The sequence below is a fragment of the Hordeum vulgare genome, chromosome 3H, assembly GCF_904849725.1.
Source record: "Hordeum vulgare subsp. vulgare chromosome 3H, MorexV3_pseudomolecules_assembly, whole genome shotgun sequence".
Lineage (NCBI taxonomy): Eukaryota > Viridiplantae > Streptophyta > Magnoliopsida > Poales > Poaceae > Hordeum > Hordeum vulgare.
In genome coordinates, this window is record NC_058520.1 from 419155190 (window position 1) to 419182845 (window position 27656).

At 47.8% G+C, this 27656-nt stretch overlaps 1 protein-coding gene across 1 annotated transcript; it reads right to left on the reverse strand.

Annotated features, from left to right (window-relative positions):
- Nucleotides 1-5323: 5323 nt before the first annotated feature.
- On the reverse strand, nt 5324-27656 carry LOC123441812. Its single transcript, XM_045118034.1, has 9 exons — nt 27630-27656; nt 27274-27380; nt 26982-27159; nt 25490-25944; nt 25200-25359; nt 22473-22598; nt 22180-22359; nt 5610-5810; nt 5324-5506 (listed from the first exon to the last, which is right to left on the reverse strand). Exons 1-9 carry the CDS (start codon nt 27654-27656, stop codon nt 5324-5326), a joined length of 1617 nt encoding a protein of 538 aa, XP_044973969.1.

Consider the following 27656-nt stretch of genomic DNA (forward strand, 5'->3'; position numbering starts at 1 on the left):
CCCGCTGCCCGATCTTGGTTTCCAGATCGAACCCGGATCTAGATCGAATTCGGTCTCGGCCGGCTACATCTAGCTGCCGCTGGAACTCGGGCTGGGGTACCAGATCGATCTCGCGTCGGCTCCCGCTCGCATCCGCGCCGCCGCCGCCCGCTCGCGTCTGGTCGCCAGCAGCAGAAGCCGCCGATCCCACACCGCGCCATCAGTTCCGCACCCGCAGCCGTGCAGTTGCTGCTGCTTCCGCTCGTGGCGAAATCCTCCGTTGCTGGTGGCTGCCTCTCCTACAGCTGACGCGGATTCTGCTCCCATCAGGCGGTTCCCACCAGCCCGTGTCCCATCAGCAGAGCCAGATCGCACCAGCCCGTGGAAGCTGTTCCCACCATACAGCCAGATCGCGGACGTTGTTCCCATCAGCAGAGGCCCTCGACTCCATCATCACCAGATCGCATCCGAGGCTGTCCCAGATCGAGTCCTGCTGTCTGACGCGGTTCGTTGACTAAGTAAAAAGGCAAAAAAAATGTCTGCTTCATCCGGCTACGTTGTTGTTCCTCGTTGTCCGATGATCTTTGATGGCACTAATTACACCGAGTTCATTGGCTTCATGCGCATTCACATGCGTGACATCCGCCTATGGGGTTTTCTTTCTGGCGAGGTCTGCTGTCCGCCATGCCCGGGTCCTCCCGTGGCTCCCACTCCGCCGACCCCACCGGCTCTTCCTGCGGATGCTTCTCAGGCCGCAAAGGATACGGCTAAGCTTGCTGATGAGGCCGCTATCCGTACTTATGATGAGAAGGCTTTGGCTTATGAGGAGGCCCTTCAGACGTATCATGGTGCTCTGTCTGCTTACACCCAGTGGATTGATGATGATGCTCGTGCTGCAGCTGTTCTCACTGCTAGCGTTCTGCCTCAGTTTGCCTCTGAGTTTCTGGGCCTCCCTACTGTGTTTGAGATGTGGACTCGCCTTCGTCAGCGCTATGAGCCCTCGGGTGATGCCTTATACCTCTCTATGGTCCGTCAGGAGCATGCTCTTCAGCAGGGTGACTCCACTGTTGATGACTTCTATGCACAGAGTTCTGCTATCTGGTGCCAGCTTGATTCAATCTGCAGTGCTGGTTGTCGTACTTGCCCCTGTTGCCAGGTTGTCCAGGCCGATTTGGAGTTTCATCGCGTCTACGAGTTCCTGTCTCGGCTCCATAAGGAGTTTGAGCCCCGGCGTGCTCAGTTGTTTGCTCGTGGTCGTATCTCTCTCATGAAGGCGCTTTCTGAGATTCGTGCTGAGGAGACTCGCTTACGTGGTGCTGGTTTGCTGGAGGTTCCCTCGGTACTCGCTGCTCGGGCTACTTCTAAGCCATCTGCTGCACCGACCCCTTCTCGCTCGAGTGCTCCGCCGCTCTTGCCCACACCTTCTGGAGGCTCGGGTCGGCCCCGTCCACATTGTGGCTACTGCAACAATGATGGTCATATTGAGTCCAACTGCTACACAAAGAAGAAACACTTGCGCAAGGCGCGCTCATCATCTACAGAGACCTCGTCATCTACCTCGACAGCTTCAGCCATCGCTTTGACTGAGCAGGATATTCTGAGACTTAAGTGTCTGCTCGCTGCTTCGGGTTCTTCCTCGACGGGTACTGCTGGTTCTTTGACTGAGGCTTCCCGCACTGAGCAACCACCTTCTACACAGTCAGGTACATCCCCATGGGTTCTGGACTCTGGAGCTTCCTTCCATATGACTTCTAATTCTTCCACTCTGTCCTCTCTTCGATCACTTGATTCTCCTGTTCATGTCCTAACCACTGATGGTACTCCCCTTCCTGTCATTAGTAGAGGCACTCTTACCACTCCTTCTTATTCTGTTCCTGATGTTTCTCATATTCCTCGACTTACCATGAATTTGTTTTCTGCTGGTCAACTTGCTGATTCTGGTTGTCGTGTCATCCTTGACCTTGACTCTTGTTTTATTCAGGATCGTCGCACGCACACTCTGGTTGGGGCTGGTCCTCGCCGCCGTGATTCTGAGGGTCTTTGGGAGTTGGATCGGCTTCATGTTCCTTCCGCTGCCCACTCTATCGCCAGTTCTTCCGCTTTGGTCGCCTCGGCTACTGGTTCCTTCCAGCAGTGGCATCATCGACTTGGTCATCTGTGTGGTTCTCGTTTGTCGTCGTTAGTTCGTCGAGGTCTTCTGGGGTCTGTATCAGGAGATGCCTCTTTAGAGTGTCAGGGTTGTCGTCTTGGCAAGCAGATTCAGTTACCATATCCACATAGTGAGTCAGTGTCCAAGCGTCCTTTTGATTTAGTTCATTCCGATGTATGGGGTCCGGCTCCCTTCGCTTCGAAAGGGGATCATAAATACTATATTATTTTCATAGATGACTTCTCTCGTTACACATGGCTTTATTTCATGACTTCTCGTAGTGAGGTGTTGTCCATTTATAAGCGTTTTGCTGCCATGGTTCATACTCAGTTCTCTTCTCCCATTCGTGTGTTCCGTGCTGACTCCGCTGGCGAGTATATCTCTAAGATGTTGCATTGTGTTCTTACTGAGCAAGGGACTCTCTCTCAATTCTCTTGTCCTGGTGCTCACGCTCAGAATGGCGTGGCTGAGCGCAAGCATCGTCATCTTCTTGAGACGGCTCGTGCATTGATGATTGCTGCCTCTCTCCCGCCTCATTTTTGGGCTGAGGCCGTCTCCACCTCCACCTATCTCATCAATTTCCAGCCTTCCGCTGCTCTACAGGGTGGTGTTCCTTTCGAGCGTCTTTTTGATCGGTCTCCCGATTATTCGACGCTTCGCTTGTTTGGTTGTGTTTGCTATGTTCTTCTTGCCCCCCGCGAACGCACCAAACTGACTGCTCAGTCTGTTAAGTGTGTCTTCTTAGGCTATAGTGATGAGCATAAGGGCTATCGTTGTTGGGATCCTATCGGTCGTCGGATGCGTATCTCTCGGGATGTGACTTTTGATGAGTCTCGTCCCTTCTACCCACACCCATCTACCTCGACTTTTTCAGTGGAGGATATCTCTTTTCTCACTTTTCCTGACACGCCTATCACACTCGTCGAGCCTTTGCCTACTCATTCCGCTCCCTCTGCTTCTCCACCTCCAGTCGATTTGTCGCCACCATCTTCCACGGTCTCCTCGTCTAGCATGTCACCGGATTCTACACCTTCATCTCCAGTGACTTCTTCGTCGCCACTCTCCGATTCTACTTTGGCGATTCCTCCTTCCATTGTTCCATCTTTTCCTCAGTGTTACACTCGTCGTTCATGTTCTGTGGATGCCTCTGTGTATGTGCCGTCATCCTCGTCTCAGCCTACTTATGGCTTGCGTTCTCGTCCTCGTCCGCCTGTTGATCGCTTAGGATTTTCCACTGCTGGTGCTGCTGTTCTTGAGCCGACTACTTATCATCAGGCTGTTGTTCATCCTGAATGACAGTTTGCGATGGCTGAGGAGATTGCTGCTCTTGAACGCACAGGTACGTGGGATCTTGTTTCCCTTCCTCCTGGAGTCCGTCCCATCACTTGTAAGTGGGGCTACAAGGTAAAGACTCACTCCGATGGTTCCCTTGAGCGTCACAAAGCTCGTCTTGTGGCTCGTGGTTTTCAGCAGGAGCATGGTCGTGATTATGACGAGAATTTTGCTCATGTGGCTCATATGACCACTGTTCGTACACTTCTTGCCGTGGCCTCTACACGCCACTGGTCTATCTCTCAGCTTGATGTTAAGAATTCTTTTCTTAATGGTGAGCTGCGTGAGGAGGTGTACATGCAGCCTCCACCAGGGTATTCTGTTCCTGATGGCATGGTATGTCGTCTTCGTCGCTCTCTCTATGGCCTTAAGCAAGCCCCCCGCGCCTGGTTTGAGCGTTTTGCCTCTGTGGTGACTGCCGCTGGTTTTTCACCCAGTGTTCATGATCCATCATTTTTTATTCACCTTTCTCCTCGTGGTCGGACTCTTCTTCTTCTCTATGTTGATGACATGGTCATCACTGGGGATGACCCTGAGTATATTGCCTTTGTCAAGGCTCGTCTTAGTGAGCAGTTCCTTATGTCTGATCTTGGACCTCTTCGCTACTTTCTTGGGATTGAAGTCTCTTCTACCTCTGATGGCTTTTTTATATCTCAGGAAAAGTATATCCAGGATCTTCTTTCTCGTGCTGCTCTTACTGATGAGCGCATTGTTGAGACTCCTATGGAGCTCAATGTTCACCTCTGCTACTGATGGTGATCCCCTGCCTGACCCGACGCGCTATCGTCATCTTGTTGGCAGTCTTGTTTATCTAGCTGTCACTCGTCCGGATATTTCTTATCTGGTTCATATTCTGAGTCAGTTTGTCTCTACTCCCACATCGGTTCACTATAGTCATCTCCTCCGTGTTCTCCGATATCTTCGGGGCACGATCTCTCACCGTTTATTCTTTCCTCGCTCCAGTTCTTTACAGCTTCAGGCCTATTCGGATGCTATGTGGGCTAGTGATCCTTCAGATCGCCGTTCACTTTCTGCTTACTGTGTTTTTCTTGGTGGTTCTCTCATTGCCAGGAAGACGAAGAAACAGATTGCAGTTTTCCCGTTCGAGTGCAGAGGCTGAGTTGCGAGCGATGGCTCCTTTGACGGCAGAGGTGACTTGGTTACGGTGGTTACTTCAGGATTTTGGTGTTTCTGTCACTACACCGACTCTGCTCTTATCTGACAGTACAGGTGATATTAGCATTGCGCGCGATCCTGTGAAGCATGAGCTCACCAAGCACATTGGTGTTGATGCTTTCTATGTGCGCGCTGTTGTGCAGGATCAGGTTGTTGCTCTTCAGTATGTGCCTTCCGAGTTACAGTTGGCGGATTTCCTGACGAAAGCCCAAACTAGAGCACAACATGGCTTTTATCTCTCCAAACTCAGTGTTGTTCATCCACCATGAGTTTGAGGGGGGGGGTGTAGAGTTATAATATAAGTCATGTACCCTTTTACATTTATCCCAATATATAAAGGGTTTTCCTGCATATAGACCATGTCATGTACATGTATATATATCGGCCTATGACCTCATGGGTATACAAGTTGCTTTCTTAACAATTACTAGGGGTAACATGGTCTTTTTGCATGTCATTTAATGACCTCTAGTCCATGTTTAGTCCTTGAAAAAAAAACGGGTAGGGACTAGAGACTTTTTAGTTCGGACTAAAAAAGTCCTAGGACTTTTTAAAGAAACAGGGCCTAACAAAAATCATAATAAAGTCAACCAAGACTTGAACTTCAGACTAAATAACAAATTAGTTTGCTGCAACGCTCTTAGCATGCTGTGAGCCTATGGTTTATTAGCTTCCCATGCACTTCCACTATTCGGCTTCATATGCTTCCTTGGCATGTTCAACAAAGTATTCCAGTAGTCCTTTCTTTCTAGTCCTGAAAAAAAGAACTTTCAGCATTTGTCTAGAGACTTTCAAGCAGGCGTCCTTATCCAGTTTAACTTCATATTTATCTGCATCATTGCGCAACCTTGATACCTCGTCTTCTGAAATCTGAAAAGCAATATATTTGCAAATTTTAAAGTGACGAATTTACAAGAAATGCACAGCATGCAGCTGGAAACACATTCACAAAATAGTACATACTACAATTTACCTCACAGGAATTGTGAGCTTCCTCAACGCACCATATCTTCATCACAGCTGTTGCTATTTTCCATAAGCCCCAGCCCTCGGTGTCGATGCCTGACACATTCTTGATGACAGCAGCTGCACGGTGCAAATCTCTGGACTTCTCTTTCTCAAAAGTGTCACACTCATGCAAGATGTAAGCCATCGTAACAATTCGCTCATTGACCTGGATACAAGAGGATTGATTCATCACTAAAGCAAAGATAGAAATGATAGTTTTTCTACAGAAGTTGCATCCAAAACAGTGGTGTGAAAATAAAGACTCTAAATGTACAGCACACAAGCTATCATGCTGTGTAACACTAAAAGTGTGACATCCTCGACTTTTGCTACAGTAAATATTGTAATTAAGCTACAGTGATCATCCGCTAATGATGTCACATCATCGAGAATTACCGTCGTTGACCCGCATTGAATTTCTATCCGGATTCAGAAATTGAAAACAAAAGAAAAGTATATTTATAAATTCATATTAACTATTAAAGGAAGATATGTATAAAAAGAAAGTATTAATAATAATAAAAAAAAAGAAAAGAAATTAAAAAGAAAGAGAAAAAGAAATTAGAAAGAAGAAATAATAGAAAAAGAAATAAACAAAACAAAACAAAACAAGAAAAAGAAGAAAGGGAAACCCCCCCCCCCACCCCCGTGGCCGACTGGGCCAAAGTGGCCCAGCCAAGCCGGCCCACCCCACGCCGCTGGAACCCTAGGGCGAGGGAGCCCCCTGCCTCGCTCCCTCCCCTCCCACCAGTGCCGTCGGCCTTATCCCCTCGGGGGGGGGGGGGCCTCCCCCAGCGCCCCCACGTGTCCCCAACCCCCCCCCTCGTGGGGGCTCCACACCCCACCGACACCTCCCGCTCGCCTCACCCCCACCTACCGACGAGGCCCCCCACGTCCCACGAACCTCCTCTCCATCGATCCCCCATACCCCGTCGCCCCCCAGATCCCTCCTCCCATCGACGAGCCTTCCCTCATCGTCCCCATCTCGGCCGACCCTCCCCACCGGCCCTCCTCTCCACCTCGCCCCCTCCCCGGCCGGCGAGCTCCTCCACTCCCCACCCGACCGGCCACCACCCGAGCCCCCCTCTCCAACCCGAAGCCCCCCTCCTCACCTCACCAGCTCCGGCGAGCCAACCCGCCGACCGACCTCATCTCGGCCGGCCCCCCTCCTTCAACGCCGCCCCCTCCGGGAGGGCCTCTTCCTCACCGACCGACCTCGTCGGCTCCGTCACCGCCGTCACCACCGGCATCACCACCACCGCGCCACCACCGGCACCACATCGTCTTCCTCCTCTCCGTCACCTCCGCCTTCCCGCGAACTCCGGCTTCACCGGGCCGTCTCATCAACGTTGGTCAGCCCCTCCTCGGGCTCCTCCCACCATCGCGTTCCCCTCACCGTCTCGTTTCCGTTCCGGCAAACGGGACTCCGATCCGTCGACGGTAGTGACCGGTAGGAAGATTTGAAGATGTTGTTCTTCTATGTTGAGTTAGAGCAGAGAGTTCTTCTGTGTAACTGTGTTAACACACAGAGAGATGGGAGTGTTGAGAGTTAAAAGAAAATAAAATAAAAGATGTATTAGATGCCGTATGTATGTATGTATGTATGTATGTATGTATGTATGTATTTGCGTATATAGGAATTTGGAGGGATACGATAATTGCATGATTATGTATCTATGAAAAAAATGAGTATATGGCCTAAAGTCACTTACCGGTGGGGCCAACGCACCCGCTGTCTATGACAGGGAGGCCCCACGCGATAATTAAAATAAAATTAAATAAAAATTAAATTATAAAAAATAAAAATATATCTTTATTAAATAAATAAATATATTATTTAATTAATTAGTTAATTAAATAAATGGTTAATTAAGTAATTAGAGTATGCCACGTGGGTCCCTCATTTAATTAAATGGATTAATTAATATTTAATCTTAATTAAAACTTGAGTCTATGACGTTTAGGACCCACTAGTCAGTTGACCAGTCAACTGTTGATGTCAGCATGACATCGCGATGATGTCATAATAGGATTTTATTAAAATAATTAAATCTGTTTTTAATTTTTAAATAATTAATAAACTTTGAAAATTAATATAAAATAATCCGTAAGTCAGATCAAAATATTTTCAACATGAAAGTTGATCAGCAGAACGAGACGAACCCGGATACACGGCCCGTTCGTTTGTCAGCGTCCCTAGCATAGCAAACATGAAACATTTCCATCGTTTCCAGTATGACCGGTAGTAGCCCGAGACCCGGAAAATATCGTCAGATATTCTTCCGACCCGTCTATGACGGATATTGCTGCGTTAGCTCATGTCTAGCCTGCATCTTGCCATGTCATGCCTTGTGTTACACCATTGCTATTATTTATTGTTTCTTCCCCCTCTTCTTACCGGTAGACCCCGAGACTGACGCTGCTGCCGGGTACATCTACGACCCTGCCGATCAGTCCTTTGTCGCAGAGCAGCAAGGCAAGCAAACCCCCCTTGATCATTCCTATATCGCCTATGTCTTTCTTCCTACTGCTTGCATTAGTATTTTGCTACTCTTGTAGGTTAGCTCCTATATCTAATGCATAGCCTATTTTTGATGAACTGCTACTTTCAGTCATGTACTTTAAATCTGCTTAGTATAGGTGGAGCAGTCATCCCCTCTGACCTCGTAGTTCAGTTGCCCCGCTTGTTTTCAAATCTCGATCTCTAATCGACGAGCTAGACCCGACACAGCACATACCCCCCCCCTTCGTTGTACGAGGCTACAGGGATACTAACAGGTACCGAGGGTGACACCTCGCTAAGTACTCCTGATGATATCTCTGTAGTATAGCTAGTCGGTCGTGGTTATCGAGGGTGATTCCTCTTTCACCATTCCCGACGACGCCTCTGTCGTGCAACCCCTCAAGTGTGGGACCCCCGAGGGTGATTCCTCTAAGCCCACCTTGACGGGTACATCGTTCGGAATCCAACGAGGGTGATACCTCGGATTCCCCCCGATGTTACAACCACACAGTTACTCGACCATGTTACTGGGATCTTTGGTGATTAGTTGTAAGACGGGTGGATTCCTGTGAGACTGTGTTGCTGGCCTAATTAAAATGTTAATGGATTTTGGTATTTGATCTGGGTTGGTCAGAGACCTTTTCACACTAACCGGCTACGCGGGAAGAATTATGGGTACTCGGCATCGCGGTATCAGCCGAAGCTTTTCAGATGTCAGCAATCGTAGTGGCGTGCGCTCGAGTGGTCCCGAGATGCATTGCGCTTGTGATTAAGGGATGCTAGGACTGACGTCGGTCGCCCTCGCATCGTGCATGAGCGCGGAGGGGAACTGGGCCCATGAACCCTTTGCGCTTAGGATTTAGACCGGCGGGCTGACATCTCTCATTAGTCTTAGGTGGGGCTGCGACGTGTCGATATTCCGAGGCCGGGGCAGGACCCAGAAAAGTATTTCCGGCCAGAGTGTTATCGAGCGTGACGGGACATGTGGTGCACCCCTGTAGGGATGAAAATTAACTATTCGGATAGCCGTGTCCACGGTTACAGGACGACTTGGAGTTGTGCCCCAATCTTATACAACTATAATTGTTACTTAACTGGAATTAGTTTGCCTCGGGATTGCTTCCTCGCAGGGAGTCGAGGGAGGATCTTTAGGCGTGACCTCACTTTAATTTTGCTGCAACAATATGACTATTAATGTTTTACCCCTGTTCTACTCTCGTCTATTGCTGCAAGACTGTGAAGATGCTAGTCTTCGATAGGACTAGGCCTTCTCTCTCTATGCTCGCATTGCTGCAGTCAGTCCACATATAACCCCCCCCCTTCTTTGATACTGATGCATATTTAGAATAGTTCTGATGTAAGACTTGCGAGTACTTTGGATGAGTACTCACCGCTGCTTTGCTCCCCCCTTGTCCCCTTGATCCGTTTGCTGCGACCATATGATGGAGCCCAGGAGATGGAGGTCCCCGCCAACGACGACTGCTACCCCGACGGTGCCTACTACTACGTGGAGGGCGCTGATGATCAGGAGTAGTTAGGAGGTTCCCAGGCAGGAGGCCTCGCCTCGTTCGATCGTTGTATCTTTTGTGCTAGCCTTCTCTAAGGCACCCCATATTTTATGTCTGTACTCAGATATTTGTTGCTTCCGCTGACTCGTGTGTTTATCGAGCTTCCGTATTCTAGCCCTCGATACCCCTGGCTTGTAATATGAAGCTGATGTTATTTTATTTGTGTCTAGAGTTGTGTTGTGATATCTACCCATGAGTCCTTGGGTTTGATCGTACGCATTTGCGTGTATGATTAGCGTACGATTAAACCGAGGGCGTCACAAGTTGGTATCAGAGCCGACTGCCTGTAGGTAGCCCCCTTTCCAATTCCTTGGCCGAAGTTGAGTCTAGTGTTTGAAAAACTTTACTAACACTGATGTTGTGGCTTACGGGCCCACATCTCAATTGGGTGGTATTAGTATCTTTTACTCTTTTCCTATACTCTAGGCTCTACTCTCTCTTCTCTTTCGGGTCAAAGATTTTACTAACTCTAACATTAGGTTCTCGAATCACATCGACCCGCAGCGCTGGACTATCTACTCTTTCTCCTGAAAATATATTACACACACTGTCATTTGACATCCGTCAATCTTATTTTCAGATGCGTCCCGCAAGACAGCACGTGCGCCTGACACAGGCCACTGAGATGACTGGGTTCCCGGCCATTTTGGTCGACCTCCTGACCAGGCTGGGATATCGCTGGTACCCCGAGTACACCGTGTTCGAGGATTTCCGCGAGTACAACCAGCACCAGTATCAGGCTGAGGTTCGAATCTTCGACCAGAGGGGCGGTGAGACCCTCGAGCGCCACATCTTCTGTGGTATTGGAGTGTCGGTCGAGATGGCCGTCCATGATGTGGCCTACATCGCCATCACCCGTCTCCGTGGAGCGTACCCTCACCTGGAGGAGAGCCCTTTCAGATACATCCCGCATGCTCCTGCTGGGGATGAGACTGGGTCTGATCTCACTGCCTACGCTTCTGACGTTCGGGAGCGCAGCGACCGTTCCTACGTCGCTGTCTGCGCCCCCTACGTGACGCGTCGCTACGACGCGCGGTTTCTAGTGCAGTACACTGAAGCACTGGATCGTGCTTTCCGAGGTCTGACTGTGGAGCTGTATGCTACGCGCGCTCGTCTTTACGACGCGTTGATAGAGCTGCAACCATCACACTGCCCGAGGGTTCCCCCTATGCGCATCCGCGAGCCGAGCAGGACAGAGCTACCATCAGCTCTCGAGTGGACTGATGTTGGGGGTAGAACCCCTGCACTTGGACCTCGGCTCCTCGACTGGATGCGGTACCCTCACCAGAGTCACAACGGGACACAGGGTCCTGTCCCTAGCTGCTATCACCGCCAGCTACCAGGATTCGATCGTCCTCTCCGACGTTGATGTAGCCTTATCGCTACATCTCGTTGTGGTACTCTTCCACCGCGTGCATGCGCACCGCCTAGTGAGTCCAGGGTATCGTCTAATGCGTCCGGGCTATCGCCAAATTTCGAATTTGTAATCGTTAGTCTGTAATCGAACTTATGTATGGGTCTGTATGTCGAACTCAACTACTATGGAGTATCTATCGTATTTCCCTTTCATTATGCTTGATTACTTCGTGAATGCGTGTGATACCTTTGTAATTACTTTAAGCTAAACTACCCCTGATAAATATTTAACAGGATGGTTAGACCAGCTGGCCGCCCGCGTGCCCCTGCCAACGATGCACCACCCCGCCTCCTGAGTATATGGCGGGGATGATCCAACAGTTTGAGCTGAACCGCCAGTTTATGCAAGGGCTCATGGATCAGTTCCAAAGGCCGAACATGAACCAACCGCAAGGCGTGACACTTCAAGAATTCTGCCGCCTCAACCCTGCGATCTACCGCAGCTCAACTCAGCCTCTTGATGCTGATGACTCGCTCCGTGAAATTTCTTACGAGCTTGAGTCTGCCAATGTGCCCCTGGCGAGCTATGTCAACTTTGCCGCCTACTTTCTGAAGGGTCCCACTGCTCAATGGTGGGACAGCCATAGGCGCTCTCAGCCTGATGGAACTATCATCACTTGGGCAGAGTTCAAGGCTGCTTTCCGTGCTTGCTACATTCCTCAGGGAATCATGGACCGGAAGAAGCCTGAGTTCCGCAACTTGGTCCAGGGCAACAAGACTGTGGATGCTTATCAGCGGGAATTTCTGGACTTATCTCGCTATGCTGAAGAAGACATTGCAACTGATGCACGCAGGCAGGAGAAGTTCCGTGAAGGCCTCCACCCTGATATCAAGATGACACTCCTCGTTCAGGACTATGCTGATTTCGCCACCCTGGTGAACAAGGCTATTCAGGTTGAGACTGGTCTGCAGGAATACAAAGATAACAGCAAGCGCAACCGTGACATGGGCTCATCTTCGGGCTCATCTGCACAGAAGCGGAAGATCTGGATTCCCAACAACATGTACCATGCACGTGCTCCTGCTCCGAGGCCGTCCTATGCTGCACCTCGCCTGCATCCTCCACCACCTAGGCAGCCGAGGCTTCTAGCTCCACCGCCTCGAGTTCCTCCTTCATGTCCTGAGGACGGGCTGTGCTTCAAGCGTGGCCGTCCAGGTCACCGTGCTAGAGACTGCAGGAAGAATCCGAATCAGCTGACACTTCTCGCAACTGGCAGTGGCAACAACCAGAACCGCAACTTCAACGCTAAGCCTGATTATGTTCGTGGTCAGGCCAACAACATTGATATGGGTCAAGCTCAAGACCAGCCTACTACCGTGATGGGTACACTTCTCGTTAACTCAGTACCTGCTTCTGTATTGTTTGATACAGGAGCATCGCATTCCTTTATGTCGGGAAGTTTTGCATTCATGCATGGCATTAAGTACGAAGAGATGAACGTCCCAATAGTGGTAAACACCCCCTCGGGCCAATGCCGACCCTCCATGGTCTGCTCCATTGTCCCCATTGAAATTGAAGGATTAGAATTCTTTGCCTCTCCCATGTTATTAAGTTCTTCCAGCATTGATCTCATACTGGGGATGGACTGGTTGAAAGCTCATACGGCATCGGTCGTTTGTGCCACCAAGACCGTCAACCTCCTACACCCTTCAAATGAATTAATAAGCTACCATGCTCATCTCGTCCGTAATGCTGAGGCACGGCTGTATGCTTTGAATGCATTAAATGTGTCGCCTCTTGAAGGGATTGAAAACATTCCAGTGGTCCGAGAATTTCAAGATGTCTTCCCAGAAGAACTTCCGGGGATTCCCCCTGCTCGAGCTGTCGAGTTTGTCATTGACTTGGTACCCGGTACCACTCCTATTGCCAAGCGCCCTTATAAAATGCCACCACATGAACTCCTTGAACTTAAGCAAGAAATTGACAACTCGCTCCGTCTAGGTTTCATCCGTCCGAGTTCCTCTGCTTGGGGAGCACCTTCTCTCTTTGTTAAGAAGAAGGATGGGACAAATCGATTGGTTCAAGACTATCGTCCTATCGACCAGGCCACTATTCAAAACAAATATCCTCTCCCTCGGATAAATGATTTGTATGATCAACTTGCTGGTTCCACCATCTTCTCTAAGCTCGACTTGAGATTGGGGTACCACCAGATCCGTGTTCGCAAGGAGGATATTCCAAAGACCGCCTTTGTTACTCGATATGGATCATACGAGTACACCGTCATGTCCTTCGGCTTAACCAATGCACCGGCAACCTTCTCTCGATTGATGAATTATATATTCATGGACTACCTCGACAAATTTGTCGTGGTATATCTGGATGACATTCTGGTATTTTCGAGGAACAAAGAAGAGCATGTTGAAGATCTTCGTCTTGTACTGGATAAGCTTCGGGAGCATAAACTCTATGCGAAGTATTCCAAATGTGAGTTCTGGCTAGACGAAGTGACTTACCTTGGTCATGTGATTTCCAAGGATGGTATTGCAGTCAACCCCGAACGAATTCAAGCTATTCTTGACTGGACTCCCCCGAAGAATGTCAAGCAAGTCAGAAGTTTTCTCGGACTCGCCAGCTATTGCCGTCGATTCGTCGAGAACTTCTCCAAGATTGCGAAGCCCTTAACCAACCTGCTCCACAAAGGTGTTAAGTATGAGTGGACTGATAAATGTCAGGAAAGTTTCCAGACGCTCAAGGACAAACTGACGTCCGCTCCAGTACTTGCTCCTCCAGATACAAAAAGGGATTTCGTCATATACTGTGATGCTTCTCGTCAAGGAATAGGTTGTGTCCTGATGCAGGATTGCAAGGTGATCGCTTATGCTTTACGTCAACTGCGTGCTCATGAAGAGAACTACCCAGTTCATGATCTCGAGCTTTCCGCAGTCATTCATGCTTTGAAGGAATGGCGACAATACCTTGTCGGTAATCGCTTTGAAATCTACACCGACCATCAAAGTCTGAAGTACTTGTTCACTCAACCGGAGCTGAACCTACGTCAACAAAGATGATGGAGCGTATAGCAGATTTTGACTGTAGTATATCATATACCCCTGGCAAGGCTAACGTAATGGCTGATGCCTTGAGTCGCAAGTCATACTGCAACCACCTCCAGGTTCATAAGGTTCATGACCGTCTGCAAGAGGAATTCCGTAAGCTGAACCTCCACATTTTTCCTCAGGGTTACCTTGTTCCTCCTCCTGAAGAGTGTCAAAAGATGAACCTTCGTGTTGTTAATCAGGGTTCCCTCAGTAACCTAGTGGTTGAACCAGATCTTGTGAGCTCCATAAAGAATCTGCAAGGCTTTGACGATGATGTCGACAGGATTAAGAGCTATATTGCGAAGGGTAAACCCTCCTTTTTCACTGTTGATGAAGATGGCGCCTTGTATTTCAAGGGTCACCTATTCGTCCCAAATAAGAAGGAAAATCTCAGGATGACTGGGAAGGTGATGGAAGAAGCTCATGACACACCATTGTCTATTCACCCGGGTAGTACCAAGATGTACCAAGACATCCGGCAAAGATTCTGGTGGCCCAATATGAAACAAGACATTGCACGCTATGTGGCAGAATGTGATATATGTCGGCGTATCAAAGCAGAACACCAAAATCCTGCTGGAACTCTGCAAGCTATCTCTATTCCTGAGTGGAAATGGGACCATGTTGAAATGGACTTTGTCACTGGTTTTTCCAGATCTCAGAAAGGTAATGATGCTATTCTTGTCGTCATTGATCGACTGTCCAAAGTTGCACATTTCCTGGCCATCAAAGAAACGATTAATGCTAGTCAGCTGGCAGATCTTTATATGTCAAGAGTTGTTTCACTTCATGGTATTCCGTTGGTAATCAATTCGGACCGTGGTAGCTTGTTCACTTCAAAATTTTGGGAAAGTTTTCAGAAGGCTATGGGGACTCACCTGTCCTTCAGCACTGCATTTCATCCTCAATCCCAGGGACAAGTTGAACGGGTCAACCAAATTCTCGAGGACATGCTTAGAGCTTGTGTCATTTCTTTCGGTAAGAAATGGGAGGAATCTCTCCCGTATGCCGAGTTCTCTTACAATAATAGCTATCAAGCTAGTCTGAAGATGGCCCCTTTCGAAGTATTGTATGGACGAAGGTGTCGAACTCCTCTGAATTGGTCAGAAACTGGGGAACGATCACTCTTCGGTCCGGATATTATTCAACATGCCGAAGACCAAGTCCGCATTATTCATGAGAATCTGAAGGCTGCTGAGTCTCGTCAGAAGAGTCAGTATGACCGTCATCATCAAGATATTGTCTATCAACCTGGAGAAAAGGCTTATCTTCGTGTCACACCAATGAGAGATGCACACTGTTTCGGAATCAAGGGCAAGTTAGCTCCTCGCTATATTGGTCCTTTCACTGTTCTCGAAAGGCATGGAGGAGTGGCTTATCAATTGGAACTGCCAGCTAACCTTTCTCAGGTTCAGGATGTCTTCCATGTATCTCAGCTCCGTCGCTGCTTCAAGGACCCTATTCGAGCAGTGGATCACGATATGCTTGAGCTACAACAAGACCTCTCTTATAAAGAGCATCCGGTCCGCATTCTCGACCAAGCTGAACGTAAGACTCGTCGCAAGGTCACCAAGTTCCTTAAGGTGCAGTGGTCAAATCACTCTGATGATGAAGCCACTTGGGAACGCGAGGATCATCTTCGTGATGAATACCCCGGGCTCTTTCCCTCTACCTCTTAATTCTCGGGACGAGAATTCTTGTTAGTAGGGGAGAATTGTGACATCCTCAACTTTTGCTACAGTAAATATTGTAATTAAGCTACAGTGATCACCCGCTAATGATGCCACATCATCGAGAATTACCGTCGTTGACCCGCATTGAATTTCTATCCGGATTCAGAAATTGAAAACAAAAGAAAAGTATTAAAGGAAGATATGTATAAAAAGAAAGTATTAAAAATAATAATAATAAAAGAAAGAAAAGAAAAGAAAGAGAAAAAGAAATTAGAAAGAAGAAATAATAGAAAAAGAAATAAACAAAACAAAACAAAACAAGAAAAAGAAGAAAGGGAAACCCCCCCACCCCCCTGGCCGACTGGGCCAAAGTGGCCTAGCCAAGCCGGCCCACCCCACGCCGTTGGAACCCTAGGGCGAGGGAGCCCCCCTGCCTCGCTCCCTCCCCTCCCACCAGCACCGCCGGCCTTATCCCCTCGGGCGGGCCTCCCCCAGCGCCCCCACGTGTCCCCAACCCCCCCTCGTGGGGGCTCCACACCCCACCGACACCTCCCGCTCGCCTCACCCCCACCCACCGACGAGGCCCCCACGTCCCACGAACCTCCTCTCCCTCGATCCCCCATACCTCGTCGGCCCCCAGATCCCTCCTCCCATCGACGAGCCTCCCCTCCTCGTCCCCATCTCGGCCGAGCCCTCCCCACCGGCCCTCCTCTCCACCTCGCCCCCTCCCCGGCCGGCAAGCTCCTCAACTCCCCACCCGACCGGCCACCACCCAAGCTCCCCTCTCCAACCCGAAGCCCCCCTCCTCACCTCACCAGCTCAGGCGAGCCAACCCACCGGCCGGCTTCATCTCGGCCGGCCCCCCTCCTTCAACGCCCCCCTCCGGGAGGGCCTCTTCCTCACCGACCGACCTCGTCGGCTCCGTCACCGCCGTCACCACCGGCATCACCACCACCGCGCCACCACCGGCACCGCATCGTCTTCCTCCTCTCCGTCACCTCCGCCTTCCCGCGAACTCCGGCTTCACCGGGCCGTCTCATCAACGTTGGTGAGCCCTCCTCGGGCTCCTCCCACCATTGCGTTCCCCTCACCGTCCCGTTTCCGTTCCGGCAAACGGGACTCCGATCCGTCGACGGTACTGACCGGTAGGAAGATTTGAAGATGTTGTTCTTCTATGTTGAGTTAGAGTAGAGAGTTCTTCTTTGTAACTGTGTTAACAGAGAGAGAGATGGGAGTGTTGAGAGTTAAAAGAAAATAAAATAAAAGATGTATTAGATGTCGTATGTATGTATGTATGTATGTATGTATGTATGTATGTATGTATGTATGTATGTATGTATGAGATGCGATGTATGTATTTGCGTATATAGGAATTTGGAGGGATACGATAATTGCATGATTATGTATCTATGAAAAAAATGAGTATATGGCCTAAAGTCACTTACCGGTGGGGCCAACGCACCCGCTGTCTATGACAGGGAGGCCCCACGCGATAATTAAAATAAAATAAAATAAAAATTAAATTATAAAAATAAAAATATATCTTTATTAAATAAATAAATATATTATTTAATTAATTAGTTAATTAATTAAATGGTTAATTAAGTAATTAGATTAATTAGAGTATGCCACGTGGGTCCCCCATTTAATTAAATGGATTAATTAATATTTAATCTTAATTAAAACTTGAGTCTATGACGTTTGGGACTCATTGGTTAGTTGACCAGTCAACTGCTGATGTCAGCATGACATCGCGATGATGTCATAATAGGATTTTATTAAAATAATTAAATCTGTTTTTTATTCTTAAATAATTAATAAAACTTTGAAAATTAATATAAATAACCCGTAAGTCAGATCAAAATATTTTCAAAATGAAAGTTGATCAGCAGAACGAGACGAACCCGGATACACGGCCCGTTCGTGTGTCACGCGTCCCTAGCATAGCAATCATGGAACATTTCCATCGTTTCTAGTATGACCGGTAGTAGCCCGAGACCCGGAAAATATCGTCAGATATTCTTCCGACCCGTTTATGACGGATATTGCTGCGTTAGCTCATGTCTAGCCTGCATCTTGCCATGTCATGCCTTGTGTTACACCATTGCTATTATTTATTGTTTCTTCCCCCTCTTCTTACCGGTAGACCCCGAGACTGACGCTGCTGCCGGGTACATCTACGACCCTGCCGATCAGTCCTTTACCGCAGAGCAGCAAGGCAAGCAAACCCCCCTTGATCATTCCTATATCGCCTATGTCTTTCTTCCTACCGCTTGCATTAGTATTTTGCTACTGTTGTAGGTTAGCTCCTATATCTGATGCATAGCCTATTTTTGATGAAGTGCTACTTTTAGTCATGTACTTTAAATCTGCTTAGTATAGGTGGAGCAGTCATCCCCTGTGACCCCCGTAGTTCAGTTGTCCCGCTTGTTTTCAAATCTCGATCTTTGATCGACGAGCCAGACCCGACACAACACATACCCCCCTTCATTGTACAACGCTACAGGGATACTATCGGGTACCGAGGGTGACACCTCGCTAAGTACTCCTGATGATATCTCTATAGTATAGCTAGTCGGTCGTGGTTATCGAGGGTGATTCCTCTTTCACCATTCCCGATGACGCCTCTGTCGTGCAACCCCTCAAGTGTGGGACCCCCGAGGGTGATTCCTCTAAGCCCACCTTGACGGGTACATCGTTCGGAATCCAACGAGGGTGATACCTCGGATTCCCCCCGATGTTACAACCACACAGTTACTCGACCATGTTACCGTGAGACTGTGTTGCTGGCCTAATTAAAATGTTAATGGATTTGGGTATTTGATCTGGGTTGGTCGGAGACCTTTTCGCACTAACCGACTACGCGGGAAGAATTATGGGTACTCGGTGTCGCGGTATCAGCCGAAGCTTTTCAGATGTCAGCGATCGTAGTGGTGCGCGCCCGAGTGGTCCCGAGATGCATTGCGCTTGTGATTAAGGGATGCTAGGACTGACGTCGGCCGCCCTCGCATCGTGCAGGAGCGCGGAGGGGAACTGGGCCCATGAACCCTTTGCGCTTAGGATTTAGACCGGCGGGCTTACCTCTCTGATTAGTCTTAGGTGGGGCTGCGACGTGTCGATATTCCGAGGCCGGGCAGGACCCAGAAAAGTATGTCCGGCCATAGTGTTATCGAGCGTGACGGGACATGTGGTGCACCCGTGCAGGGATGAAAATTAACTATTCGGATAGCCGTGTCCACAGTTACAGGACGACTTGGAGTTGTGCCCCGATCTTATACAACTATAATTGTTACGTAACTGGAATTAGTTTGCCTCGGGATTGCTTCCTCGCAGGGAGTCGAGGGAGGATCTTTAGGCGTGACCTCACTTTAATTTTGCTGCAACAATATGACTATTAATGTTTTACCCCTATTCTACTCTCGTCTATTGCTGCAAGACTGTGAAGATGCTAGTCTTCGATAGGACTAGGCCTTCTCTCTCTATTCTCGCAGCACTGTTGTTAGTCCACATATAACCCCCCCTTCTTTGATACTGATGCATATTTAGAATAGTTCTGATGTAAGACTTGCGAGTACTTTGGATGAGTACTCACCGCTGCTTTGCTCCCCCCTTGTCCCCTTGATCCGTTTGCTGCGACCAGATGATGGAGCCTAGGAGATGGAGGTCCCTGCCGCCGACGACTGCTACCCCGACGGTGCCTACTACTACGTGGAGGCTGCTGATGATCAGGAGTAGTTAGGAGGTTCCCAGGCAAGAGGCCTCGCCTCGTTCGATCGTTGTATCTTTTGTGCTAGCCTTCTCTAAGGCACCCCATGTTTTATGTGTGTACTTAGATATTTGTTGCTTCCGCTGACTCGTGTGTTTATCGAGCTTCCGTATTCTAGCCCTCGAGGCCCCTGGCTTGTAATATGAAGCTGATGTTATTTTATTTGTGTCTAGAGTTGTGTTGTGATATCTACCCGTGAGTCCTTGGGTTTGATCGTACTCATTTGCGTGTATGATTAGCGTACGATTAAACCGAGGGCGTCACAAGTAGTCTAGGGAGCTATAACAACAACAACAACAACAACAACAACAACAACAACAACAACCAAGCCTTTCAGTCCCAAACAAGTTGGGGTAGGCTAGAGTTGAAACTCATAAGATCTCAAAGCCAAGTCATGGCTCTGGAACGTGGATAGCTAACTTCCACGCACCCCTGTCCATGGCTAAGGCTTTATCGATATTCCAAACCTTCAGGTCTCTCTTAACGGACTCCTCCCATGTCAAGTTTGGTCTACCACGACCCCTCTTAACATTCTCAGCACGCTTTATCCGTTCGCTATGCACCGGTGCTTCCGGTGGCCTCCGTTGAATATGTCCAAACCATCTGAGACGATGTTGGACCAGGTTCTCTTCAATCGGTGCTACCCCAAGTCTCTCTCGTATATCGTCATTCCGTACTCGATCCTTCCTTGTGTGGCCACATATCCATCTCAACATGCGCATCTCTGCTACACCTAACTGTTGGATATGTCGTCTCTTGGTTGGCCAACACTCCGCGTCATACAACATCGCAGGTCGGATAGCTGTCCTATAAAACCTGTCGTTTAGCTTTTGTGGCACTCTCTTGTCACACAGTACGCCAGAAGCTTGGCGCCACTTCATCCACCCAACCTTGATTCGGTGGCCCACGTCTTCATCGATATCGCCATCCTTCTGCAACATGGACCCCAAATATCGAAACGTGTCTCTCTCCGGTACCACCTGCCCACCAAGGCTAACCTCTCCATCCTCGTGCCTAGTAGCTCTAAAATTGCACCTCATGTATTCAGTTTTAGTTCTACTAAGCCTAAAACCTTTCGATTTTAGAGTCCGCCTCCATAACTCTAACTTTCTATTAACCCCCGTTAGGCTATCATCGACTAGCACCACATCATCCGCAAAGAGCATACACCATGGGATATCTCCTTGTATATCCCTTGTGACCTCATCCATCACCAAATCAAAAAGATAAGGGCTCAAAGCTGACCCTTGGTGTAGCCCTATTCTAATCGGAAAGTCATTGGTGTCGCCATCACTTGTTCGAACACTTGTCACAACATTATCATACATATCCTTGATGAGGGTAATGTACTTTATTGGGACTTTGTGTTCCTCCAAGGCCCACCACATGACATTCCGAGGTATCTTATCATAGGCCTTCTCCAAATCAATGAACACCATATGAAGGTCCTTCTTTTGCTCCCTGTATCTCTCCATCAGCTGTCGTACCAAGAAGATGGCTTCCATGGTAGACCTCCCAGGCATGAAACCAAATTGGTTTTTGGTCACGCTTGTCAACCTTCTTAAGCGGTGTTCAATGACTCTCTCCCATAGCTTCATAGTATGGCTCATCAGCTTGATTCCGCGGTAATTAGTACAACTTTGAACATCCCCCTTGTTCTTAAAGATTGGTACCAAAATACTCCGCCTCCATTCTTTGGGCATCTTGTTTGACCGAAAAATGAGGTTGAAAAGCTTAGTTAGCCATACTATCGCTATGTCTCCAAGGCCTCTCCACACCTCGATGGGGATACCATCAGGACCCATCGCCTTGCCTACTTTCATCCTTTTTAACGCCTCCTTAACCTCACACTCCTGGATACGTCGCACAAAGCACATGCTGGTATCATCAAAGGAGACGTCTAGCTCAATGGTAGAGCTGTCAACCTCTCCATTGTAAAGGTTGTCAAAGTACTTCCGCCATCTACGCTTGATCGCCTCATCCTTCACAAGAAGCTGATCATCTCTGTCCTTGATGCATTTGACTTCGTTGACATCCCTCGTCTTCCTCTCCCTAATCTTGGCCATCTTATAGATGTCCCTTTCGCCTTCCTTAGTGTTTAAACGTTGGTAGAGGTCCTCATACGCCCGACCTCTCGCTTCACTCACCGCCCGCTTTGCAGCCTTCTTTGCCACCTTATACTTCTCCATGTTAGCTGCACTCCTGTCCAGATACACGCATCTGAAACAGTCCTTCTTATCCCTAATAACCTTCTGGACCTCATGTTCCACCACCAGGTGTCCTTTGCTTCCCTTCTACTTCCCTTGGTCACCTCAAACTCCTCTACAGCGACCTTCCACAAGAAGGTCGCCATACTCGTCCACATCAAGTTTGCATCGCCTCCTTCCTCCAAAGGACCCTCCTTAATGACCCTCTCCCTGAAAGCCTGGGATGCCTCCCCCTTGAGCTTCCACCACTTCGTTCTAGCGACTTTGACGCGCTTATCCCGTTGGACACGAATCCTAAAGAGGAAGTCAGCAACCACAAGCTTATGTTGAGGGACAAAGTATGGGTACTAGTTAACTTACCATCTCTGAGTTGACATAATTACAGTCATAACGACTCAAGACATTTTGCAGTCCCTGACTTATCGGGACACAGTCATCTTCAGTCAGATAAGCATCTTCTTCGGGGAACAAAATTGGCATGCAAATCTGTATGCCCCACATTAACTCCATCACAGTTGGATCATACAGGCAGGTTATTTTCTGAAAGAAGACACAGCAAAATGGTGATTAAAATTGTCCAAATATATAGGCAAACCAGGAGCCTATACTCACCAATCCTTCTTCAATGATTTTTTATATTCAGGCTTTCCAACAGCCATTCTCTGCCCAGGGTAGTGGTACTTCCTTATCATCTCAGTAAGACTTCTGTTAACACCAGTGTTTTGATTAAGGGCGCTATACTTCTCCTTAAAAGTCTGAAAGTGTCTCAGCCAAACAACCTGATAAAGAAATGAACAAGGATGAGAATGTTCAGGGCAATAATTAATCAAATATCATATCATGCCTCTCAATCACGAGAGGAGGCTGATTCAGTAGGTATATTTCAGCAGCATTGTTCTAAAGGCGTCGCCTGCTTTGGCATCAGAGGGTGCCCTTGGATAGCAGGGCATTGAGCTCACCTTCGACATTGATGAAAGGCATCTGCCTTAGGCAGTAGGGCAGCTGAAGCGTCCACCTAGGCGCACAGGCAGTGATCAGAGCTCACAGGCAGGAAACCATGGCTCACACAGGAATCTGGTGCAGGAAACATTGACTCATGTGCTAACAAGTACAGGAAAGAGGAGACGGAGAGAATCAGGCGACGGCTGACTGCTGCGCGCCCGCCGATTTGGCAGCGAGCAGATCCTCTTATCTCCCTCTCGTCTCTCCCTCACATTCCTCAACCACCGGCAGGCCGCACCGGATGGAGACAAGCGCCGAGCAGCTGCAAGCACCGACACGCGATGGAGAGGCGAACCACGGTGGATAAATTCTTTGACCTAGGCGTCGTGGTGAGCACAATTCCGCCTATGTTGTCTCAACATAGACGATTCCAAGACCAGGTAAAGGAGGGTTGTGATAGGCTTGGCGAGCCAACTGTAAAACTGAGTCACTTTTATGAAGACTAGTCAGCGTGCACGTGCAATGCACGTGTCATACAGAAACGATTTTCTCTCTCCCAACCTCTTTCCATTGAGGCGACAAGAGCGACGACAGTTTGCCCCATCCCCTTTTCACTTCGGCGATGCAAGAGGGAAAGGACATCGGCGCTTCAAATCTAGCATCTTGATATGGTGTTTTCAGGGTGACACATTGGTGGCAATGATGGTCTTGCATCAAAATAATCCTCGTGCTTTCTTGCCACCTTAGTTGTGCTCTCATCATAGTCGTTCAGGAGTGGGTAGCTTGGTCATCTCAGTGGTCTCCCGACCTAGCGAGTTATTTTAAGTTTGGGAAAGAATAATATGGTGTTTTTGGTGGGGCATGTGGAGCAGTATTCTTCAACCGTGTGGGATGAAGATGGTGCGCCAAGATGATCCCTGGGTGATGTGCCACAAAGCCTCGGTCTCATAATGTGTGGTGGTCGGTCGGTTCATCTCTCGAAGAGCAACATTGCATGCTTAAGTTGCTCCTATAGATTTGGGTGTGGAGACAGTTCTCCTCCTTCCCTAGCGGTGGTATGGCGACATCAAAGGCGAATGTTGAGCAACGATTCGATAAGGCACAATTCTTCGTAACCTTATTGTTTAATGAAACATGTGGGTAATGACTAATATTAAGCAATTAAAATCCTGATTCCAAACTCCAAACGTGATAATTTTCAATTTTAAAGCTAGTAGTAGCGGAAATTATCCGAACTTGCCAATCAAATAGTGTCCATTTCTCAGATCAAAGATATCTCAATGAATAATCCATCTCACCCACGCACTATTACTATCAGATCATCCTGTAGAAGAGTTAGAGTACAAACATGATAGATAAACGAAAAGAGATATTGAAAGTACTAAAATGAATATTGTTTAGTTGTATGGACCACCGTAGTGAACTAAAAATTGACCGACAATACCGAGCAATCTATTAATCATCATGAAAAGGGTTTACTTTGTCACTTCCAAGTAGCTTCCTAAAAGCACCAAGGTATTCATCTCACCAAGGTTCATGAATACCTAATTTTGTTGCCAATGTAGCTAGATCATGTGCTACTTTATTACTCTCTCCCAACGTCTTTTACAACGAAATCAGTTAACAAACTCTTTAAACAACCGATTTGGCTGCTCCCAGCGAGTGACTGGGAGATACTTAAAATCACGCGGGCTAAGATTTGATGCAAGCAAGGCATCTAAACAAACTCAAACAACACCCTCATAGCTTGACTGAGGCTATGTCCTTAATGCAGGACCCTTCAAATGGTGACACAAAGCAATGCAAGCAGGATCAGTGAACTACACGAAACATATTAAAGAAAAAAGGACTTGATGAAACCTATCTTGATTCCCCGTGAATCTCGCCGGGTTCACAAGCGGGGAAGAAAATGAATAAATGATACTACAAGAGAAAGAGACTTTTTCTCTGAAGGAAAAAATGACGATGCGAGGAAAAGTGGATAGCAGTTGGCAGCTTCGTGTGTTTCTCCCCAAGATTTTTTCAGATTTTAGCCTCGTCAAACTGGACGAATTCTCGGTCAAATAGGTTACCATCATGCCAGTTCTCCACAGTTAACACGGCCGGACAAAGTGGCAACAAATGTAACACCTAAAGAACCAATCAATTCCTTACGAAAATGTATATACAAGAATTTACAGCACAACTGAAGACTATGCCTCAAGTTTCGGCACATGCATCTTCTCAAAACACAACAACTATACACGCCTCCCATTACCGAAATGAAAAAGGAAATAGCTACACAAAATTACAGAAGCTGCTAGTAGATTTGAAACAAGATGAGGCACATACAAAAACGGCGTGCGATACCTACTTTTACTTGAAGAGAAAAAGAAGCAACCTCAAGACGGCAACTATCTACACTTCGAGGCGTGTTATTTCGAAGGACGCGGATGGACCCGACGCCGTGTGATTTCGAAGGAGGCGGATGGACCCGACGCCGACGATCCGAACGACCCTTCCCGCTCCACCGAGTAGGCCACCATCAGCTTCACCACATGCCGGTACCGCCTCCGGTACGTCGGGAACTTGGACATGCTCCTCACTATCCCCACCATCGTGCAAGCAACAACATCATCATCAAGAAGAAAAACAGCAACAATCTGACAGACATTACCAATAGAAATAACCACTGACATCTCAAACAAAACACTAAAACACAAATAAGCAGTTGCAGGAGACAACACAACTTTTACTGATCGCCTGGATCTGCGCCATCCTCACGGGATCACGGGGTGTCTCGGCGCCGTTATCCCACACGTCTGCACCAGCAGTAGCAGAACTACTGCCGACGAAAAGAGTCGACCTCTCCAGGAACCTCACTTCCTGCTCAGTCATCTTCAGCACCTGCATTTGATCCTTGAGCACCAGCACGGGGTGGAAGAACCAGTCCAGCAGCAGGTCCCGCGGCCGGTTCTGCTGATCGACCTCCACGCCGTTGCCGAGAAGTAGCCCTGTGGAACCAGCCTTGATCGAGTGGAGGACGGTGCACAACATATCATAAGAAGACAGTCCCAGGTTTATCGTCTCGTTGCCACTGTCTTTTGTTCTTAGCCACTCGGTCAGGTCAACACTGGTTATGACATTCAAATTCAGTAGGTCCCTGCCCCTTTGCTCACATGACTTCATAACATTTTCCCATATCTGCAGATCAGAGAGAATGATTAGGAATTCAGGCAGGACTTGACATTCAAGATGAAACACCATGTACACTGCGGTGCTGAAAAATATTTCAATCCACTGCCTCGCACGTACACCAAAGTTAAACCTAGTACATCTAATTATATGTTTCCGCTTCACATATACATCTCATGACATTCAAGTACACTATTTGTTCAGGCTCGTCTATGATCTATCCATTATATAGTTGACAACAAAGTTAAAAGAAGCTTCCACTTTGCTCTGAGAGGATAGAGATTCCAACATTGATCAGAGAGGAAGATGAAGGAATGATACTACTTATTTGGGTTTGGTACAGATTATATGGATAGATATTAGGGAGCATACAGTTGTCCAACACCTTTTCTAGGCAGAAGGTGCTGCCAACTTCTCATATCTTTGAATTAAAGTATGTATCCTAATTGTGGCCACTGGCCAAGTCAGTAGCTACCATACAATCTTGTAAGTTTAGAAGGCCAGCATTCCTTCTTTTATGTGCTTCTTTTGATCGGCACATCACGACATTACCTCATTTAAATCGAGCCCCCAAACCTAAGGAACAATAGATTCAACAGCTATAATGTTCAACTATTCCTTCTGCTGTTATTTCATCCTTGCATATAGAACACTTCCTCAGTTAGAGAGCTAGCTCGCCTAATCTAAGAGACCATGGACCCCAACAACTAACACAATTTCATTTCTGATGGTACCATCTCATTTATGGCATTACTACCTCACTTGGGGCTAGCTCACACCTAATCTACAGATCATGGATGCCAGAATAAAAATGTATAGATATGCACCAAAGAGGAAGCATGGATCGCAAAGCGTATCCATTGCCTTTTCTTCCCAGACATGTGAAGAACATTGATGGTACTGAAACAATGAATGCACTTGTTACCAAGTCTGAGTATTTTCCACAAATTTTCCTCAAAGAGGGAGCTCGAGTTGCATACATATAGTGACGTTTCTTGGTATGAGACGGGGGTTTGGTAAGAAGTAAACATAGGTGACAAACGGACCTGGACCATTTTGACCTCTTGTATGGCCTCCCTGACGGATCTCGCCGGAACCAAAGTCGGAACCAACATTGCTGGTGCTTCACTGGATGAACCAGGGTGCTCACCTCCCCTAACAGAAACATTTGGCCAGACCGAGAACTCGACGGAATCGGACGATTTCCTCTTCCAACAGGATGGCCTGGTGGAAAACACTTGCACCGTGAGGGATGAATAAAGCAGCACATAACAAAGTACAGTAAGCTACTACAGTACAACCCAAAGTTTTCAAAAACAACAGAGGAGAACACTTTACTTTGGAAGAACAGTGCCTTCGTGAAGGTAAAGCCAGTCGTTGGTGTACTCGTCAAACTCGGCGACCATGGTCACCACGTACGAAGCGCCCCTCCGGAACGACTTCTCCTGCGACTCAAACAATCTTGAGCACATCAGGCAATCTCATAGTGATGGATTTTAAAGTCATCTAATTATGAATCATATGACATACAGTTGTTGGAGCATAAAAAAATCATTAGGAAATCGCAATGTACATCAATATATTTAAGATTAAGAAGAATAAAACATGCAAGGAACAATACATGTATCCAGAGTACAAAAGAAAAAATAGTCTTCTTAACACACCCTAAAGATAATGAGTGTCTAATGTCTAACCTTATGGAAGCTGATGTTGTCATCCAT

Bases quoted from the DNA above. Each gene is read 5' to 3' on its own strand.
- LOC123441812 (XM_045118034.1), bottom strand. From the start codon at position 27,656: ATGGATGACAACATCAGCTTCCATAAG. The intron at 27,381-27,629 runs GTTAGACATTAG...TTTGAGTCGCAG, and splicing joins ACAACATCAGCTTCCATAAG to GAGAAGTCGTTCCGGAGGGG. The intron at 25,945-26,981 runs GTCCGTTTGTCA...TCTGATCTGCAG, and splicing joins AAGAGGTCAAAATGGTCCAG to ATATGGGAAAATGTTATGAA.